Source organism: Meles meles, chromosome 8 (assembly GCF_922984935.1).
Source record: "Meles meles chromosome 8, mMelMel3.1 paternal haplotype, whole genome shotgun sequence".
NCBI lineage: Eukaryota > Metazoa > Chordata > Mammalia > Carnivora > Mustelidae > Meles > Meles meles.
In genome coordinates this window covers 57,448,668-57,471,136 of record NC_060073.1, presented here as the reverse complement: position 1 = coordinate 57,471,136, position 22,469 = coordinate 57,448,668, and the positions used below count along the sequence as shown (strand labels likewise).

Sequence of the window (22,469 nt, the reverse complement as noted above, 5' to 3'; positions counted from 1 at the left end):
AATTTTAGTTTAGTGGCTTTGTGTTACTGGCCCAAGTGTTTCCTGATTGCTGGAGTGTTCATATTTCAGCAAAATTTCAACAGTCTCTACAAAAGCCAGGCAAATCACCATTTTCACTCCCCAGCTCTACCCAAGAAAGTTCCATTTAGGTTGAATCCTAAAATATATTCCTCCTTACTCAGAGTTCTCTTATGTTTGCTTAAGAAGAAGCTACAATGTTGGGGCGCCTGGGTGGCTCAGTGGATTAAGCCACTGCCTTCGGCTCAGGTCATGATCTCAGGGTCCTGGGATCGAGCCCCGCATCGGGCTCTCTGCTCCGCAGGGAGCCTGCTTCCCTTCCTCTCTCTCTGCCTGCCTCTCTGCCTACTTGTGATTTCTCTCTCTCTGTCAAATGAATAAATAAAATCTTTAAAAAAAAAAAAAGAAGAAGCTACAATGCAAGATAATAGCATGTCTAGGAGAATTCAGAATATCTTTTTTTTTTTTTTTCAAAGTCTTCAAGTGCTTTAGGGAAATACATTGGTAACTTTGGCATTTACTGTCCTTTTTTATGTGTGTTGAGGATTATTTATGGACTTCCTTTATTCCCATTAGTCATTCATATTTTTATTTTTTTATTTATTTGACAGAGAGAGAGGTCACAAGTAGGCAGAGAGGCAGGCAGAGAGAGAGGGAGAAAGAGGCTCCCCACTGAGCAGAGAGCCCGATGCAGGGCTCGATCCCAGGACCCTGGGATCACGACCCGAGCCGAAGGCAGAGGCTTAAACACTGAGCCACCCAGGCGCCCCCCCATTAGTCATTCAAATTGTAGGTGTGTATGTGGGTGAGTGTGTGTGTTTTATTGAGAAATATCCAGCATTAGGCATTAGTCTTCATTTAACAACATGTGGTGATGCAGGAGTAAAGGAGAATTACTCGGTCTTGAATCTGTTTGGTCTTGACCCCATAAATGATAGGGTTTAGCATAGGGGGCACCACCACATAGAGGTTGGCTACTAGGATGTGGACATGATGAGGGATGGTTTCCCCCCCAAAACGATGGGCAAAAAATGAAAAGAATGCTGGGGCATAGAACATAAGGATGACACAGATGTGGGAAGCACATGTGTTGAGGGCCTTGAACCTGGCAGCCCAGGAAGGTATCTGAAACACTGTGCAAAGGATCATGGTGTAAGACATCATGATGAGCACAATGTCCAGTCCTGTAGACAGCAGGGCCACAGTCAGCCCATAGATGATGTTGACCCGGATATTGTCACATGCCAGTCTGGCAATGCCCATGTGCTCACAGTAGGAATGGGGAATGATGTTTCTCCCACAATACCTAAGTCTGTGTACCAGGAAGGTGAATGGAAGGCAGATGATGACGCTCCTGACCATAGCTGCTATGCCAATCTTCCCAGTGACTGAAGAGGTTAAGATTGTGGTGTATCTCAGGGGGTGACAGATGGCCACATAGCGGTCAAATGCCATGGCCAGGAGAATAGCAGATTCTGCCACAAAGATGAAATGTATGAAGAACATCTGGGACACACAACAACCAAAGGATATATCCATGGACTGGAACCAGAAGATGGCCAGCATCTTGGGGGCTGTGGCTGTGGAGAGCAGCACATCTGCCGAGGCCAGCATGGAAAGGAAGATATACATGGGCTCATGGAGACTGCGCTCAGTCACAATCACGAAGATCAAGAACACGTTGCCTACCACAGCCAAAACATACATGGAACAGATAGGGATGGAGATCCAGGTGTGAAAATCTTCCAGTCCTGGGATTCCAATCAGGACATAACACATATCCTGGGGACCGGTGTAGTTATAAGAGGAGGGAGCCATCTGCGGCAGCATATTCCAGACCTAGTACCTTTAATAAAAGCCACAGGGCTGGGTCATGATTGAGGAACACCCCATTAGGCGGAATGATGTCTGACCAGATTTTTCCCCCAATATATTCTTCTTTGTGGGAGGATAGCAAGATGTATTAACTAGGCTACAATTGAAATCTGACTCTTCCCATGGAAGAATTAAAATATATCTTGAGAAAAATAGTTAGCATTTAATAAGTGCTTACTCTGTCTAATGGAACATTACAAATACAGCTCATTAAATCTTCACAACAGACTGTTGAAAAGAACTTTACAATAATCCTTGATATGGATACTATTATTATTCAGATAGATAAAAAAAAAATCCCACAGACTTTCAGAATCTTGACCTAAGTTCCATGGATTCAAAACCAGACAGCATAAATTTTAAAGCTTTGATCTCAGCCACCATCCAATACTGCCTATAGAAATAACACTAGATATAAAAACATGTCATCAAAATTTTCACTGATGATATCTCTGAGTAAAATAGATACATGTGAAGTTGATCTCACTTCTCCAAAGAGAAGGAGAGACTAAGGTTTTACCAAAATAAATTCTCAGCATTATAACCCATAGGCCCTCCTCTTCATTGATTGACCACTGAACTGATTCTAAGGCCTAAGCCAGGCATTGAGGATCTACAGATAATTCACTGATTCTGGTCTGCAAATCAACATGTTTCTTAAAATTAAAGGATGAACAGTAAAATCCTAAACTGCATACAAATATTAATGTTTCACATTATGAGATAGATGGGAAGGAGGGTAATTTGCTGATTATTCTTTTTTTGTCTTTCCAAAAGTTGTGGATAAAAGCAGGAGGAATCTTGAGTGAAAAGCAGGCTCAGAGATGTAACATTGGAGTGGGATGTGTATATGAGGGTTGTCCACACATAAGCAGGCACATGTAATTAGGGATAGAGACATGGATGCAAACAAGTGGACAACAAGTGGTTTCCATCCTCCCCTAATCCCCATTCTCAAGTAAAAGCTAGTTGACAGCATTTGCTGAAGAGGAATATGGACTTAAGGGATGTTTGCCTTTTATCCCTTGGTTTCACTGTAGTCAGATCATTGCACACTATCATTTTATCATATACACTTTTATTTTTCATTAAGTGGTCAATATTCTGGCACTTCATGTCATAGAATTGAAATGTGTGGATGACATTTCTTTTTTTCTTTTTTTTATTGAAGTATAATTTCATATAATATTCCATTAGTTTCACTCTACCACATACCATGATTGGATAAGTCTATATGCTTTGTTCTACTGGCCATAAGGATACTTCTCGTAGGTCACCATGCCATGCCTTTGCAATACCACTACTATATTCCCTATGTTTGCCTTTTATTGCTGTGACTTATTAATTCCACAACTGGAAGCTTCTATCTGCCAGTACCCTTCACCCTTGTACCCATCTCTGTCCCCTGCCCCTCAGGCAGCCACTAGTTTTTTCTCAGTAGTCCATTGGACCTTGTGTTTTGATAGAGTTTAGAATATATAATACATAAATGGTGACCCCATTAGGTCTTTCTTTATTGATATGTGATTCTTTGAAAATACTATAAGAAAATGTTGAGATGCTTAAGTGTCTCTATCTACTTTGATTACATATACCAATTGTTTAACCATTTCACATAGAGCTAAAATTAATCTTTGAAAATTTCTTTTAAATGGGATACCAGGGTTCATAGCACGAAAGAAAAGATTAATGTGGGAGTGTGCCTAGCCCAGACCTATGCCAGAGCCATTCATGTGAGTCAAGTGCAGTTATGGGGACAGGATATGCAGTGAGCAGGCTTTCATAATGACATCAGGGATAGGGGAGAGGAGAGTCTAAGTGTTGAAAGAAACACAGAAATAGAGGTCGAAGAGAAACAAAACAAATTTTGCAGATGTTCTTCTGATCTTTTGGGACACCAGTGATCTGGTTTATCTTATTTGGTTTTGTTTGGGCAAAGCATTATTACCAGCAGCTACCTAACTTATAGCTTTGGGGCTCCCTGAAACACTTCTTCCCAATATTCCTATTGGCCTATTCTGACTGAATCATAGATGCATGCATGGAGGCAGTGTGTGGCGAGTAGGGACAGTGTAACTCTGGGCTCATAGATTAGATTTAAATACTGGGTGAGACTAATTCTCAATGCATTATCATTAAAAAATCTTAATTCAAAGCTTAATCTTCATATATAAAATACCTAAAATAAATATCAATTAAAAAGTGAGTAAATTCTGAACATAGTATTTAAAGATGGCTGTGACATAAATCAGACACATTTTTATCCGTGCCATGGATGAAATTAGGGCACTTCCAAAATTGCCATCATTAAGATCAAAATCATTGTTACTGTGAACTAAGTTCACGTTTTCGGACAACAGGCTTATGCTTCACTGGACAAGGATGGGACTGTTTTAGAGTAATCACATAGGTCAAGACATACCATCTCACACTAGACACACGACACCCACCGTAATTTTCACCTCTAATCCGTCATGTTAGTTTTATAAGGTGTAGGCAGTTCAGCACAGGGAATGTAATAGACTTAGAAACGGAGTTTTATTCTTGCCCGAGCGCTAATGTTAACATCATTGTTGTATAGGGTGCCTCAGCTTCTTACTCTGTGCTAAGCTCAGCACCTGCTATATGGTGAATATCCAATGAACTCTTTGGAAAAAAGGCATGCATGGGTTTGTGTATAGACACATATACATGGTCTTTAACTATTAGGCTTGTTTATCTCCTGAGCCCAATCCCATTACTGGACCTTACTACAAATTTGGTGCACGAATGCCCAACATTCAGAGTCACATATCAAAGATAAACAACCAGTGCATAAACATATTCAGAAAAAAATATATACTTGTGCTCTTTGCAGACAATCCATTTAGGAAGATAGCCCAAGCGTCACTACTACAATTACCCAGGCAGTCGAGTCACAGCCACACAGTACCTCAGGGATCAGGCATGAGAGAAATGCAAGATGATCAAGCTCTAGGAATCCTGAGCTGCTTCTGTGGTTTCCTAAGATTTCTTCCCCTTCCTTTCCCTTCCCTTCCCTTCCCTTTCCTTTCTTTTTTTCTGATGTCTTTTTTAAAATGTCCTAGCTAAGCAAAAATCAGCTTTTTACCTGTACTTTCTAGGATCCTGAAGATATTTAACTAGTAGGGTGGGAAAAAAAAAAAAAGAAAGAAAGAAAGAAAAGAAAAGCCAGACAATATTTACAACATGGTGAGGAAATGGGGAACTGGGTATTTATACCTCCTCTGGGCATCTCTCGGGCTCAAGATTGTCACACCCAGAGGACTGAATTTCACTCACTCCTGGAAGGAGAGGGCCCAGGCTGACCTCAGGGAGAACCACCCTAACTCCATCCTTTCCATGTACCCCATGTGCAGGTTGTCTTCTGCACAGCACTCTCGCACACCCAGGTTAACACACACTTGCCATTAAATGTGCACTTCTCCTTTGTGTGTCAGAGACTCCTGCTAGTGCCGTCACAGCCTGTTCCCATGGAGCCATCTGCAAATGGAGATGGTCAAGGCCACATGTGGAAGCATTGTTTGCTTTTTAGAAGGCTGCTAATACTGAATTCTGGCATCTTATTTACCTAACATTTTAAGGCTCCTTGGATTTCTCTCTCTTCCATGGGTCACATGGTAGAGTTAGCATCAGAGGGGTCAAGAAGTGTCATTAGCAACTATAGAGATTTTTATTTGGATTTTTTAATTTAAATTCAATTTAGACAAATATAGTATATCAGTAGTTTCAGGTGTAGTGTTCCTTAATGTCCATCGCCCAGTTTATTTGGATTTCTATGTAGCTTTTTATTTTGTTCTCTGCTGGACTTTTTTTTTTCTTTTTAAACTTTCTTGGTCTTTATAACTCTTCTATAAATGCATTGGGATTATCTGTGTTTTTTGACCAAGTTATAATTACAAACTTAGTTCCAGTTTTGTTTTATTGTTTGGTTTTGCTCTTATTACTTTTCAGAGAATGCTTTCATACATGTATGTATAAAACATTTTTGTCTTTTCTCTATCACTGACATTTACACTACTCTTCTCTCTCTTGGTTATTAAGCTTTCTGAATTCCTATTCCAACATTTGGACACAATATTTCTGAAAAGCTGACTGTAATCATACCCTTTTCCATGGGTGCATGCCTCTGCTATCATTCGAAGGCAAGCCCATGTCTCCTCCCCTTGAACCAGAGATGATAGTTGCTTTGACCAATTAAGTAGCCAGAATGATGGTAGTGTTTTCAGGTTACTGAGCCAAAGTTAATAAGTCTGGGAACTTCGAACTTGTTTCTTGTTCATAGCCTGTCACCTGTGTTAGGAGTAGGACCACATGAAGAAGATATCCCCTTGGGGAGAGTGTGACTATGTACATGAACACAAAGGAATAGGCATGGGAAAGCAATCTGTGGACCTTGCAACGCCATGGAGTTCCAAGCCAAATGCTGCCCCCTGAGTGACCACAGACTTATCCTTGAGGAAACAACCATACAATCAAGTCCAGCCTGGATTGTTGACCCACAGAATTGTGAGAAAGGATAAATCAATGTTATTTGAGGCAATGTGTTTTGAGGTGGTTTGTTACACAGCAGAAAAGAATGAAAATGTAGTATATTTCTGAAATGATTTTGTATTTTTCTTTCTATCCTGACTTCAAACAGTTCTTAAATCGTATGATCTATTTCTTGTCTATTTCTTTTCTGTCTTTATTTTCTTATTTTATGCGCATATCTACAAAGTATTCCTAAACATAGATTGGAGAGAGATAATCTACTTTCTCTTTGACATATGTCTATGTGATTGTGTTTATGTGTTTTCAGGTAAGGGAGTTGGAAGGTTTATCAGCAGAAACATTTTTATTTTAATTATATATCTTCTACAGAAACTCTTCATTGGAAGTCTCATGTTTTCCTGGAATGTTAAACACAGGTCATTATAAAAGGGTCAGGGATTCTAGTAGAGTAAGGTGGTTTACAAGTTTATTGTCTACGTATAACTGACATACATTTCTTAAAAAAAAACCGAATTATATGTTTATTTATTTATTTCAGAAACAAGGGGGAGAGTACATGAGCAGGAAAGGGGCTAAAGAAGGATGGAGAATATTCAAACATTCTCCCTGTCAAGTACAGAGCCTTTCTCAGGGCTCCATCTCAACACTGAGTTCAGGATCTCAGCCAAAATCAAGATTCACATGCTTAAAGGACTCCTCCACCCAGGCATCCCTGACACCCAGTTCTGTCATTGTTTGCCCTGCCACGAAATCAACAATTTCTTAAGACTGTTTTCAATCCTGTTTCCCTAGACCTCAACACTTCCTTAATTTCCCCTCTTAAGGAATGTCTGACTCAAAATGTATGTTCTCACTATTTTACACCATGGGGTGGACTCTCTCTTTTTTGGCATGTGTCTTGAGGGGGCTAGTATTTTCAGTGTTTCACTAACAGGAAGCTACTTCTCCCCAACCTTCTTCCCCTAGATGGTCTTTTTCTAGCGGGGCTTCTGGAGCTGTTTGATTTTGCTTATTTCCCTACACATGAAAACACGGTTTGTTACGTTTGATCTTCTTCTTGCTCCTCATGAGTTCGGGGAAGGAAAGAAGTCTGTGGCCATATTTACATGAAAGTGACTACCATTATCATCAGGAGCCCAGTAGTTTCCCTCAACATTGTGAAGGGACTTTATGCTATCTTCCAGATTCCCACATTGCTGTGGTAATTAGCAGTGCCATTCTGTTTCTAGACATTCAGGTATTGGCTGTTTGTGACTGCCTTTTTTTTTTAAAGATTATTTATTTATTTATTTATTTGAGAGAGAGGGAGTGTAAACAGAGGGAGAGGGAGAAGTAGATTCCCCGCTGAGCAAAGATCCAGAAGTAGGGCTTGATCCCAGGTCCCCAAGATCACAACCTGAGCCAAAGATCAGCACTAAACTGACTGAGCCACCCAGGTGCCCCTGTTTTTTTACTGCCTTATTAATTTTCCTTTCAAAGCTACCTAGTGTGTTCTCTTGGCTCCCATGTTACATTAAAATTCAATGAGTGAGTGTCAGATTTTGTTAAACAACTGAACCAGTATTGGTGCGTTATTATTACCAAAGTCCACAGTTTACATTAGGGATCACTCTTTTTCTGTCTTCAGTTCTATGCTTCTGACAAGTACATGTTTTCTCTCCACTATGCAAAAGTAGAGCATTCTTATAAAACCTTTCCTGAGCCATAATGACACCAAACAAGAAACATTCACCATGAATTCACATGGAAAATTTGTTGAGCATTCCTAGACCCCAAAATAACTGCTCTTAGAATTTTCTGGTATTTAGGACCTATCTTGCTAACAGATGCTCAAAATCAATCAGGATAAATCACAGATGCTCACTGACACTGTGTGAAACTAAGGGGTTTTGATACCATGATGTGGAGTGTTCTTCCTGGCAGAAGAGCTTGGTAGGGTTGCTTTCGCTGCCTCTGCAATGGATCAATGCAAAACACACACCGAAAGCTAGTTTTGATTTTCATCTCTTTTATAAAAGTGGAAATACTCTTCAGATTTCTTTCAGGTGCTGAAAACAGGTACTAACGTAGGTCTTTCATGAGAGCTAAATGGCATAATGTGAACTTTCAAAAACTAGGAGTTACCCATATATAATGTCATGTACCCACCATTGCAGTATCACACAGAAGACTTTTGTTAGCTTAAAAATTCACTGTTCTCTCTCCATTCATGTCTCCCTCCCTCTTCTGAACCCTTGACTATAATGATATTTATGCTATTTTTGTAGTTTTGTCTTTTATGGAATGTTATGCACTTGTAGTCATATAATTATTTAACCTTTTCAGGATGGCTTCTTTCATGTAGAAATATACATTGAAGGTTTTTCCATGTCTTCTCATAGCTTGATAGTTTTTTTTTTTTTAATCAAGGAATAACATTACATTTTATGGTGATACCAGAGTTTCTTTATCCATTCATCTTATGTTCTTCCAATTATGGCAATTAGAAAGAAACCTGATATAAAGATTCATGTTTATGTCTTGATGTGGACATATGTCTTCAACTCACTGGGTCAAATATCTGCGAGTGCAAGACCATATGGTAAGAGTATGTTTAGTCCTATGAGAAACTCCAAGACTCTTCCAGAAAGGCTATAATTTGCATTTTCACCAACAATGACTGTGAGTCCCTGTGACTCCTTGTCCTCACCAGCATTTGGTATTGTCAGTGTTTTTAGGTTTTAGCCATTTTCTTTTTTTTTTTAAGATTTTATTTATTTATTTGACAGACAGAGATCACAAGTAGGCAGAGAGGCAGGCATAGAGAGAGGAGGAAGCGGGCTCCCTGCTGAGCAGAGAGCCCGATGCAGGACTCGATCCCAGGACCCTGGGATCATGACCTGAGCCGAAGGCAGAGGTTTTAACCCACTGAGCCACCCAGGCACCCGGTTTTAGCCATTTTCATTGGTATCTCAATGTTGTTTTACTTAGAAATCTTCATGGCAAATTATATTGAGCACCTTTTCGTGTGCTTAATGTTACTTGCATGTCTTTTTGATGGAAATACCTTTTCAGATCTCTTGCCCAAGTTTTAACTGACTTCGTTATTTCTTTGTGGTTGAGTTTTAAAAATTCTTTATATATTTGGTGAAATATGTCTGTTACAAATATTTTCTGCCTGTCCATGCCTTATTTTTCATTTTCTTAACTTACTATTCAATTATATTTTTTTTCTCTCTTCTTTGTGATTATGCTCAATTTGGACATTTTGTCATTTTTTTCCTTGGAAAATCTTGAATAATTTTCTAATAATCTCCTAATCCTAATATATCCCCCTTATCATTTTAAATTCCCTGATTTTCTAGAACACCTACTGGTGATGTGTTGGTGTTCTTGGATGAACCCTATATTCCTTTTCCTCCATGTCCCCATATTTAACACTTGTTCTTTTGTTCTGCTTTCTTAAATCTAGCTTCTGAGTGTTCTTTTGGTTATTCTTTAATCTCTCATATTGTTCTTTAATTTACAAATAAACTTTTATGTTGTCTATGTATTTCTTATTAATAGTATTCTGTTCTTCTATCAAGGATCTAGTATCATGGATTATTTCACTAGGAATATTAATTAGGGGTTGATTTTTCTTTTTAAGTCATAGTCACCGAGCTGAATAAACTGCTCCACCTGATTCTATTTTTTTTTCATTAATTTTGGTATGTGATTTTGTATTGGTGAATTTAATCTTACCTTTGGTATATATTTGGTTGTCCATTCATATGTCATGGTGAGGGACCATGAATTTAGTAGGGATATCCATGTACATGGTGGAATGTGACCTAGTCAGTGACATTGTAAGTCCTAAGTAGGAGGTTAGCCAAGTCAGTGAGTAAATACTCAAATAGCAGTACCTCTTAATATTTGCTTCTAGACGTTTTTACAGAGAATCATCCTAAAATCACATGACAATGAAATATCAGTCTGGCTGGTATTTTAGAAGATGAATGTTGACAAGTTTTCTATGGGCTTCAATATTCAATAGGTATTATTTTAGACACTCCCTCTCTCTTATATGACCTCTCATTCCTAGCATCCTTTGCACCCAGTGCTGCTTTCTCTGGATCATTATTGATTCTGTCACCACAGAGACCAATCATTTGGCTGGAACTGAAAATAGATACTTTCCAGATGTTTCAGTTCAGAAACCTTACACACACCTTCACCTTTTCCACCATTTTCAGGGCACCCCAGGTCTAATACCTGATATGAAATTCCTGTGTTTTTCTGGAATTGTGATGCACAGACCATTTTCTCCTCAGGGGTATCCTCTTCAATGGGCATCTGGGTCTCAGAGTTATCTATCCCAGTTGCCTTTTGGGTATAGTTAATGTTCCATATTTATTCAATTTGTCTACACATACACTGCCACTATTTCACAACATCTCTGTGTGTGCACCATGGTTTTAGTGAACTTTAGAATGTAGCAGAAATGAAAACATTCTCCATCAAGGAAATTTATCTGTTTTAATACTTTTCCTATGTTTCAGACACTATAAGACACTTAAGGTAAAAACCAGAAATAATTACATGTCAAACACTGAATGAAAGATTAAGACTAAGCAGAAAGGCAGAAATGGGAAGTAAATCTCTCTTTAATGATACTAAAATAAGGAGCTAAAGTCTTGAGGATAAATACTTGAAGTGTTACACATATTTTAAATTGTCCTCTGAAAATTACAGAAGAGGCCAAGATGATCTAATTCAGCAGGATCCTTCTAGGAAATGCAGGACTGGAATACACACTGCTAGGCTCCTGCTGTTCTCCGGAGTATTTGGATGACTTCAGTGTGGCCGCCAGAATCTTCCTCTTCCTTTCTGCTCTTGTTCTCTCATCTTCACCTGTGGAGAAGAACAGCTTGGTCAGCAATAAAATATATATATATATATACTGCTATATTAAACCAGTAAGGTTTTCAGAAAGAGACCTAGAAAACTGGTGGATAGGAAAAGGACTTAGTTACATGTTGAATTACATGTAGAATTAAGTTACATGTAGAATAAAGATTTATTCACAGAAGTTTATGTCCATGATTATCTTTACATTTTTTAAAAATATTTATTTATTTATTTGACAGAGAGAGAGACAGCAAGAAAGGGAACACTAGCAGGGGGAGAAGGAGAGGGAGAAGCACACTTCCCGCTGAGCAAGGAACCCCATGTAGGACTCGATACCAGGACCCTGGGATCATGACTTAAGCTGAAGGCAGCCACTTAACGACTGAGCCACCCAGGTGCCTCCATCTTTACATGTTTAACAGAAGTGTTATTACCAATGAAATTTTGAATTCATACATGTTAATTTCCAATTCTATCCTCCTCATAAGAAGAGGCTATAAGAAGTCAGTTAGTTCTTCCAATTGCCCGTGCTTCATTCACAACAGAGAAAACACTACTGTACACGTTTTTGATTCTATACCTAATCTCTAACATCATCTACCTGGCATGATATGTCGTTACTTGCTAGTTATTCATTTGTCCTTCATTAAGAGTCAGGCTCGCTATAGAGAAAGAAAAATGGCAAAAGATTCTACTCATTAAGAAACAAAACAAAAGAACAAAAGGGAAGGGCACCCGTGTGATTCAGTTGGTTAAGTCTTAGATTCTTGACTGCAGCTCAAGCCATGATCTCAAATTCTTGAGATGGAGAACCACATTGCGCTCTGCCCTCAAGTGGACTCTGCTTAAGATTCTCTTCCTATCATTCCACTGCCCCTCTGCCTGTCATCCTGCTCCTGTGCTCTCTCTCAAATAAATAAATAAAATATTTATTTAAAAAAAAAAAAGAGGAAGAACCTGGTGATGAAGAGTAAGGAGTATAGGTCTCCTGATGAGTACAGGGTGATGCATGGAGGTGTTGAATCACGACATTGCACAACTGAAGCTAACATAAATATAATGGAAGTTATATTAAAAAAATAAAAAAGAATCAGGCTCCCTAATTAAAAGGAAAAAAGAAGATAATAAAAATGAGTACAGACTGCTGCATTCAGTTGAATTTCACTGCCTCACTCTTTGCTAAACCACATTCCATTGGTACCTCTACTTCTTCTCTGTCCTCTCTCTCTTTCTCTTTCTCTCAGAAATATAAAACAATAATTTCTGTAAACTCAAAAAATGTAATAACTCTCTCAAATTTACCATTATGTCTCTGTTCTTTACTATAGCATTTATAATACTGTAGTTCTTTTTATAATACTTGATGAATGAATAAGAAAGTGGTGAGGGTACAGAAAAAGTAGTGATCTATAACATGGAACATTGGATTTCTCGTGATTTTTATGTCTTAATGGCGCAAGAAATGTTGAAAATTAAAGACAATGTCTCATCATATATACAGTCAGGGTTTTTTTTTTATTTGTTTGCATAAAGATAAAAAAAACTTTCTCTCATTTTTTAAAGATAATTAGGATGATCCAGAAACAATAGAATCGAGGGGCACCTGGGTGGCTCAGTGGATTAAGCCGCTGCCTTCGGCTCAGGTCATGATCTCAGGGTCCTGGGATCGAGCCCCGCATCGGGCTCTCTGCTCCACAGGTGAGCCTGATTCCTCCTCTCTCTCTGCCTGCCTCTCTGCCTACTTGTGATCTCTCTCTCTGTCAAATAAATAAATAAAATCTTAAAAAAAAAAAGAAGTACTTACAGAAACAATAGAATCGATAACTTATTATCAGTGAGTACCTGGACAATCTAACCAATTAGTCTTGGGTCATTTAAATTCATTGAGAGACACATATTTCTTAATCCTTCTGGAGAAGGATACTTAAATGAGAAAGTTTAATTGGACACTAAAAATTAAGAAAAAAGGAAATAACATGTTCACTATTTGGCTCTTTTGCATTTCTCATTCTCATTAACCAGTAGGTTCTAAATCCCATGACTAATAGGTGTCATGGGCTATGATGTGAAAACCATTTAAAATGAAGGAAAATTTCACAAGAGAATTGAATAGAAAACGCAAGCATCAAAATTAGCATTCACTTTTGTTGTTTTATTTAGTTTTGAGAGATTGTTATGATTGCATAAAGGAGAAGGCTGTAGGTGATATAAGAGCAGATTTTATGAACACAATATCTTTATTACATGAATGCGGATCTGCTTGGTCTTGGCACCATAGACAAGTGGATTGAGAAAAGGGGGGACCAACAGGTAGAGGCTAGAAAAGAGGATATGGATATAAGGGGGAACGTGAGCACCAAACCTATGTGTGAAGAAGGAGAAGAAGGCAAGGAGGTAGAACTGGAGGAAGACACAGATGTGGGCAATGCAGGTATTGAATGCTTTCCACCGAGCCTCCTTCTGGGGCAAACGAAAAACTGTGAAAAAGATCTGTATATAGGACAAAGTGATGAAGATCATGTCAAATCCTGCAACAGCAAATGCCACAAACAGGCCATAGATTTTGTTGATCCGCACATTTTCTGCAGCCAGCTTCACAATGGCCATATGCTCACAGTAGGAATGGGAGATGATGGTTGTGTGGTAAAACTGAAACCGACATTTAATCAGTACTAAAGATGGGGCTGCTAGAATGGCAGCCCTAAGTGTTACCACAGCCCCTATTTGGGTGACCAGCTGGTGGGTGAAGATGGCGGTATATCTTAGTGGATAGCAGATGGCCACATAACGGTCCAGAGCCATGGCCAGGAGGATGCCTGACTCAATGCACTGAAATGTATGGATGAACCCCATTTGAAGCAAGCAAGAATCAAAATAAATCTCTGGTATATGTAGCCAGAAAATGCCAAGCATCTTGGGCACAATGCTTGTGCCAAGTACAATATCTGTGACTCCTAGCATGCCTAAGAAAAGGTACATGGGTTCATGGAGGCTACGCTCTGAAATGATGATGACCAGAAGCACAGAATTTCCGATCAAAGCAAAGAGATACATAGCACAGAATGGAATCCCAATCCAGCACTGCACAGACTCTAGGCCTGGAATCCCTATTAGGGTCAACACAGAAGGCATGAAGACTGTAATGTTGGAGATGGACATTATGTCTTTGGGTCTCCAGAACCAAATGAAAGAAGTATTTCAGTCAGTGGTACTCTTCCCCTCTACTCCATTTTTATCAAAAATAATCATAGCAAGTCTCCCTGATTATGACCGAAGTCTAAGGTCATATCATCCATTTCATCTATATTGTTAATGGAAAAAAGACTGGCCCTTTGATAAACATCACTGTTTTGAGGGAGGACATCCCCAAGCACTAGTCCACAAGAAGAGATTAGATGTATGGCAGGTCAAATGCATTAGAACCACCAGATCATCTGTATAAGTGAATCAACTGCTGACCTTTCTACATGTCCTTCTGGACCTGTGGACAAAATAATGATGTTTGTTTATTTTGTATGCAAATTGTACATTAATCATATTTTCATAAATCTCTCCTTATCCCAAATTGCAGGTAATCCTTAGATAAACCCACTGCCTCTGAATCAGGAACTTTTAGTCTGTACCAGCAAACAGTCAAACTCTATCCAGTATATTGTTATCAAGGGCTCGTATGAAAGAGAAGAGAGATAGAAACAACTCCACCCAAGAGCATATATACTTAGGTATCTATATCTGTCTATACATTACATATCTTTGTATGAATGGATGTCCTTTCAAAAGAATGTGAGATAGAGCTTGAGAAAAGATTCAAATCCATGTAATTTTTACAATCTGGATCAAGTTCCATGTTATTTTTTTTAGAGATAACATTTTTTCAATTTATTTTTAATTCCAATATAATAGGCATAGTGTTGTATTAGATTCAGTTGTACAATATAGTGATTCAACAATTCCATATATTACACAATGTTCATCGGAGTAAATGTACCTTTTTTTCTTTTATGTTATGTTATGTTAGTCTCCATACAGTATGTCATTAGTTTTTGATGTAGTGTTCCATGATTCACTGTTTTTGTATAACACCCAGTTCTCCATGCAATATGTGCCCTCCTTAGTACCCATCACCAGGCTAACCCTTTGTTCCACACCCTCACCACTAAAACCCTGTTTGTTTCTCAGAGTCTATGGTCTCCTATGGTTTTTCTCCTCCTCCAATCCCCCCCTTCATTCTTCCCATCCTTCTCCTAATGTTCCATTCTATTTTTTACATTACTAATAAAACTGTATTTTATTTTGTCTCTATTACTAACATGGAATTCACTAAAATGAGTTGTATACTTAAAACAGCAGAAATTCTGTAATACCCATTTCAGAATAACTAGAGGCAAGAAATATCCAGGAGGCAAGGAAATCCCGGGCAACAATGCAGAGGCAAGGGAACTCTTTCTTGCTTACTAAAGGACATAGGTAAATGGGTAATGTAGCGAAAATAGAGGTTAGTTTCTAGGGTTTAATGTTTTTTTATTGACCGATAGCAAGAGATGGGTACATTTAGGCCAATTTATTCTCAATAATACACACATCACATGAATACTTTGATCATTTTGGAGCTCAAGCATCAAAAATAAATAGAAAATAAAAGGGTGAAAAGAAAGGTTCCTTTAAAGGAACTCCAACCTAGAAGTAGAAAGAAGACAGAGGGCAGACCTTGGCATACCAGAAATGATTCAGGAGAAGGCTGTGGAGCAATTAATGATAATTTGATCACCACAATTCACTGATGACTGAATTTTCAAAAGACTTGGGCTCTTAGTCCCCATATGAGATTTCTTCTCTGATAAAGATTATTGCTTTGAAAAATTGCATAATCATGATATTCTCAAGTTGTATAATAGAAAAATATTTGCTGTCCTTTAAAAAATTAAAAAAAAAAAACAGGGTTCACTTATGTCATTCTTTCCTAGACTCTCCAAAACTGCTGTTTTATGTCAGCAAGCTCATGATCACCTAACCATATACTGAATAGGAATCCTTTAGTAACAATCCCATTGTCTGACTTATTCAGGAGAAAGGAGCTGCCATGGGAGCATTACCTGATAGGTACAGATGGTGGGAAGACAGGTAGAAAAGGTTGGATATTTGCTGCTTGGGCCATATCCAATATATGAACCTCTCCGTGATAACATTTCCTACTGTTCTCTGTCCCTGCAAAACAAATTTGTTCCTATTCTGTAAGACTACCTGAGGTCATGGTGGTGGATTCATCCTCCAACAAAACTCACAGCAAGGTCTGTATCATGCTGAGGGAGCAGCATGAATTTATTGAGCTTGAATTGTAGAAGAAAGCTGCTGACTACCAATTAAAATATTCCCCAGAGAATGTGGAGGAGGAGGTCTGAATATGACCTGAGAGATTACCTCACCACTAGGCCAGTCCAGGAGTCTCAGCAGCTCAGAATAATGCCCTTTTGGGTCCATCCACAGCTGGTGTCTCTGAATTCATTTCTAGAACCTGAAGAATCTCACTGCTCTTCTCTCTTCATTTCCCCCACAGGGTAAATGTAGAGAAATTAATACACAAAAGTTATATTTTTATGAATTCAGTTCTTTTTCTGCCATGCTCATTTGGAAGAACTTCTAAAGAACACTTAGATGTGGGCATGTTATGCCATGAATTCTATAAATATCCTTAGGACCCTTTGTTCACTAATGCACCACTGGAAAGAAAAGTCTGTATCCACAATAGCTCTTTCTCATATATTAACCTCATTCTCCTACAGTCTCATCCACAGATTTTTTTATTTTATTGAAGCTATTTTTGTAAATTTAATAATATTCTCCAAATGACCAGTTATGATGTATATTTTCAAATCCTGCTATACTAATTTTAGAATTATTTGTTCTAGCACTGTTAAAAATGTGGATAGTATATTGATAGGGGTAACATTGATTTTGTAGATTGCTTTAGATAGCATTTTAACTATATTTATTCTTCTAAATCATGAGCAAGTATTATTTTTCCATTTCTTTGTCTTCCTCAATTTCTTTCACAATTATTCTGTAGTTTTTAGAGTATAGATCTTTTACCCCTTTGATTAGATTTATTCCTAGGTTTCTTGTGGTTTGGGTGCAATTGTAAATGGGGTTAATTCCTTCATTTCTTTCTTCTGTCTCATTGTTAGTGTATAAAAAGAAACTGATTTCTGTGCATTGATTTCGTATCCTGCCATGTTGTTGAATTCCTGTATGAGTTCTAGCAATTTTAGGGTGGAATCTTTTGGGTTTTCCCATAACATAACTTGTCATCTGAGAAGAGTGAGTATAAGACTGTATAAGACTTGTTTACCAGAAAAAAAAAAAAAAGACTTGTTTACCAATTTGATTTTTTTTTTTTTTTTTTAGTTTCTTTATGTTGTCTGTTTGCTGAGGCAAGGTTTCCGGAACTGTGTTGAACAATAGTGGTGAGAGTTGGCAACTCTGTCCTGTTTCTGGCTATAGGGGAAAAGATCTCAGTTTTTGTCCATTGAGAATGATGTGTGCTGTGGGATTTTCATAGATGGCTTTTATGATATTGGGGTATGTTCCCTCTATCGATGTAGATGGAACTGGAAGGTATTGTGATGAGCAAAATAACTCAATCAGAGAAAGGCAAGTATCATATGGTTTCACTCTATGTGGAATATAAGAAACAGCAGAGACAATCATAGGGGAAAGGAGGGAAATCTGAATGGGAAGTCATCAGAAAGGGAAAAAGCCAAGAGAGACTCTTTATCATAGGAAATAAACTGAAGGTTGATAGAGGGGAGTAGGGTGGGAGGATGGAGTAGTCCAGTGCTGGGCATTGAGGAGGGCACGTGATGTGATGAGCACTGCTTGTTATACATAACTGATAAATTATTGAATACTATACCTGACTTAGATGTGTGATAAGTTGGCTAATTGAATCTAAATAAAATAAATACATAAATACATAAATTTTACCATGCAGAACCCTGAACCAGTTACTGATTATCTGGTGATATTTCTCTCATTCCTCCCTTTTATAGGTTTTTACCTCTTTTCTACCACTCTTCTCTCAGAATGCAGATATTTTATGCCTCATAGATGTGGAGGAATCATGTCATCTGCTCTTGATGCAAGTAAAAGAAGACATATATGCTTTTAAGTTTTTAGAAATATAGGGAGAAGAATTCATAAGTCTTTTATCATTAGAACAAATGGTGAATAAAAGAACTACTTATGCACATGGTACCTTTCTCCTTGACATGATTCGCCTGGTTTCTAGACTTTCTCTTATGCTGCTAACTTAAGAGAGGTTGAGGTAATACAGATGCTGGCAAATTTAGAAAGAATCCTTTCAGTAGGATGGAGGAGGCATTCACAATGGATTTCAGGGAGAAGAAGAGATAGAGATAAAAGGGCAGAGGACCTTAGATGTTCTTTCTAATTCTTGTTTGTGAAGGAGACAGATAGAATGGTACTGATTCATGTTGAATAGAATTGATTCAGAGGTCAGATTGGCACATGTTATCTAATCATTAGCTCAGTCTTAAGTCACCAAGGAATAGTTTAAACTAGCTTATCGTTTTTGCCCCTCCTCTTCTTCTCTTCTATGTATATTATTTAAATTTTGTGGTCTTCCAATCTAGTATTCTGAGTCCTTTTCACCCTTAAACTATACATTATTGCTGGGAACAGTATCTTCTCAAAATAACTGGGGTATCAATTTTATTATGCCAACTCCTATAACAATATTTTCAGCACATATCCTGATTCTGCTCCTGATTTGGCATGTCATATTCCAAATTTCAGTTCATGTTGAACATACTTTGAAAGACTGTCCTGACCTTTCTTTGGCCTGTAGAATAGATAAGCAAATTTTTTCCACTTTATTGTGAAACCAGGAAATACGTTCACAAATAGATCAATACCTATATATTTAACTTTTCCCCCCCCCAGAATTTTGTAGGGCTTTGGGGGATAGGTTAATAAATTATCTTTAAAGGATCATCATTCAAATTTTTTGTCAAAAAAAAAATCATATGTACTCATTATGAAGCATACACCAATCTGGCAATCCACAATTTTAGTAGTAGATTGATTTAGTAGTGATTGATTTAGTAGTAACATCAATTACCTCAATTTCCTGTCCATCTTTTATTTTAAGAAAGCTACAGTCATGAAGTGACTTGTATTGCCATATCACTGATAAATCCTATGGAATATGGAGTTAAGAAATTAATGTCTATCTATGAGGTGAATTGATTCTCAAAAACAATATCCATTGCGAAGGGTATGTGCTATGGTGAGTACTGTGAAATGTGTAAGTCTGATGATTCACAGACCTGTATCCCTGGGGAAAATAATACATTATATGTTAATAAAAATAATTTAAAAATAGTAAAAACAAACAAACAAAAAAAGCAGTATCAAGGTCGTTCAATAGAGTAAGCATAGTCTTCTCCACAAATAATGCTGAAACAACTGGACATCCTGGCTAGGTTCAGTTTGGTGCGTTGAGTCCTTTATTGTCTCTGTTCATGAAAATTACCATCATCAAAATAAAATTTTTAATTTAATGCCAAATACATCTTATAGCATATTTCATTTAAAAAACAAGCCAATACATAAGGTACTAAAGTAATTCCATTTACCAGTCAAGAACCAATAGTTACACAACAAGATAGTTTTAAACAGTTAGTGTAGGACAAACAAATAAGGATTTCTAGTATCACAGAGTTTATTTTTAACTCTTAAAATAGATTAACTTGCTGAAATCCAAGTGACTATATTATATATTTAAGCCAAGGTACTTATTCAGGATTCCAGGGATCTAGGAAACAGCCTTTCATTTCAATTTCACCACAAACACACACACACACACACACACACACACACTCACACATTACCTTATATGTGCATTAATGTGTATATACACACATACATGATATATACATAATAGAAAACAAGGAAAAAAGACTAACCCCGGAAAGTTTGCAAATGTTCAAAGTATAGCTTCCAAGTTCAGTTTTTGCTTTCTTCAAATGTAAATAAGGTCAGATTTAACATTTTCATAGCATGTGCTAGGCTTTGAGGAAGGAGAGACTGTAAAAGCATTTTCTTGAAATTGAGAAATGAATCTGAAGACAAGCTTATAAAAATTATATTTGGTGTGATTACAGACTTTTTATGTAAGATTATGGGTCAGCATCCTATGTAATCTTTTCCTGTCTCTATCTATGGCCTGGGTATGGCATTTTTAATCTTTTACTTCTTCCCTCAGTTAAGTCTCTGTTAAAGGGATGCTTCATTGATGATTTGGGCCAGAGGTTGCCAATATGTAAGGAAGAAAGGATTAACTTTGAAGGTGTCTGTGTTGTCTCAGATGGGTCAATATATTATTATTTGTTTCAATTCAGTATTATCTGTTCATACAATAAACCTCTACTCTGTGCCTGTTCCATTGAGTAGCCTTTATATCAGTGAATATGAACATATCTCATCTTAGAACTCACATTTTAATTTAAGAAAAAGGTGAAGATAATTAGAGTTTATTAGCTTCATGCTACTGGCCCAAGTGTTTCCTGACTGCAGTGGGAGAGTTGCATATTTCCTCAAAATTTCAACTGTCTCTACAAAAGCAAGGCAACTTGCCATTTTCACTTCATAACTCTACCCAAGAAAGTTCCATGTGGGTTGAATCCTAAAATGTATTCCTCTTTACACAGGGTTCTCTTATAATTGCTTAAGAAGAAATTACAGTGCAAAATAATAGCATGTCTAGGAGAATTCAGAATATCTTTTTTTTTTTCAACGTCTTCAAGTACTTAAGGGAAATACATTGGTAACTTTGGCATTTACTGTCCTTTTTTATGTGTGTTGAGGATTATTTATGGACTTCCTTTATTCCCATTAGTCATTCAAATTGTAGGTGTGTATGTGGGTGAGTTGTGTGTTTTATTGAGAAATATCCAGCATTAGGCATTAATCTTCATTTAACAACATGTGGTGATGCAGGAGTAAAGGAGAATTACTCGGTCTTGAATCTGTTTGGTCTTGACCCCATAAATGATGGGGTTTAGCATAGGGGGCACCACCACATAGAGGTTGGCTACTAGGATGTGGACATGATGAGGGATGGTTTCCCCCCCAAAACGATGGGCAAAAAATGAAAAGAATGCTGGGGCATAGAACATAAGGATGACACAGATGTGGGAAGCACATGTGTTGAGGGCCTTGAACCTGGCAGCCCAGGAAGGTATCTGAAACACTGTGCAAAGGATCATGGTGTAAGACATCATGATGAACACAATGTCCAGTCCTGTAGACAGCAGGGCCACAGTCAGCCCATAGATGATGTTGACCCGGATATTGTCACATGCCAGTCTGGCAATGCCCATGTGCTCACAGTAGGAATGGGGAATGATGTTTCTCCCACAATACCTAAGTCTGTGTACCAGGAAGGTGAATGGAAGGCAGATGATGACGCTCCTGACCATAGCTGCTATGCCAATCTTCCCAGTGACTGAAGAGGTTAAGATTGTGGTGTATCTCAGGGGGTGACAGATGGCCACATAGCGGTCAAATGCCATGGCCAGGAGAATAGCAGATTCTGCCACAAAGATGAAATGTATGAAGAACATCTGGGACACACAACAACCAAAGGATATATCCATGGACTGGAACCAGAAGATGGCCAGCATCTTGGGGGCTGTGGCTGTGGAGAGCAGCACATCTGCTGAGGCCAGCATGGAAAGGAAGATATACATGGGCTCATGGAGACTGCGCTCAGTCACAATCACGAAGATCAAGAACACGTTGCCTACCACAGCCAAAACATACATGGAACAGATAGGGATGGAGATCCAGGTGTGAAAATCTTCCAGTCCTGGGATTCCAATCAGGACATACCACATATCCTGGGGACCAGTGTCATTATAGGAGGAGGGAGGCATCTGTGGCATCATATTCCGACGTACTTTGATCAAGTCACGATTGAAGAACACTCCATTAGGCTGAATGATGTCTGATTAGATTTTTTCCCCAAATATATTCTTCTCTGTGGAAAGACAGTGAGATGTATTACCTAGTCTAAAATTTTACTCTGACTCTTTCCATGGAAGAATTAAAATATACCTTTTTTAAAAAAGATATTATTTATTTATTTGATGGAAGACATAGTGAGAGAGGGAACA

General features: G+C 38.0%; 3 protein-coding genes across 3 annotated transcripts; all 3 read right to left on the bottom strand.

Moving 5' to 3' along the window:
- Window positions 1-876: 876 nt before the first annotated feature.
- Window positions 877-1,848, bottom strand: LOC123949364 (olfactory receptor 52Z1-like). Its single transcript, XM_046016782.1, has one exon. The coding sequence runs from the start codon at window positions 1,846-1,848 to the stop codon at window positions 877-879; it is 972 nt and encodes a 323-aa protein (XP_045872738.1).
- Window positions 1,849-13,494: 11,646 nt separating this feature from the next.
- Window positions 13,495-14,433, bottom strand: LOC123949566 (olfactory receptor 52A1-like). The gene has a single exon (XM_046017096.1). The coding sequence runs from the start codon at window positions 14,431-14,433 to the stop codon at window positions 13,495-13,497; it is 939 nt and encodes a 312-aa protein (XP_045873052.1).
- A 6,836-nt stretch (window positions 14,434-21,269) lies between these two features.
- LOC123949381 (olfactory receptor 52Z1-like) lies at window positions 21,270-22,241 on the bottom strand. Its single transcript, XM_046016797.1, has one exon. It carries the CDS (start codon window positions 22,239-22,241, stop codon window positions 21,270-21,272), a length of 972 nt encoding a protein of 323 aa, XP_045872753.1.
- Window positions 22,242-22,469: the final 228 nt, after the last annotated feature.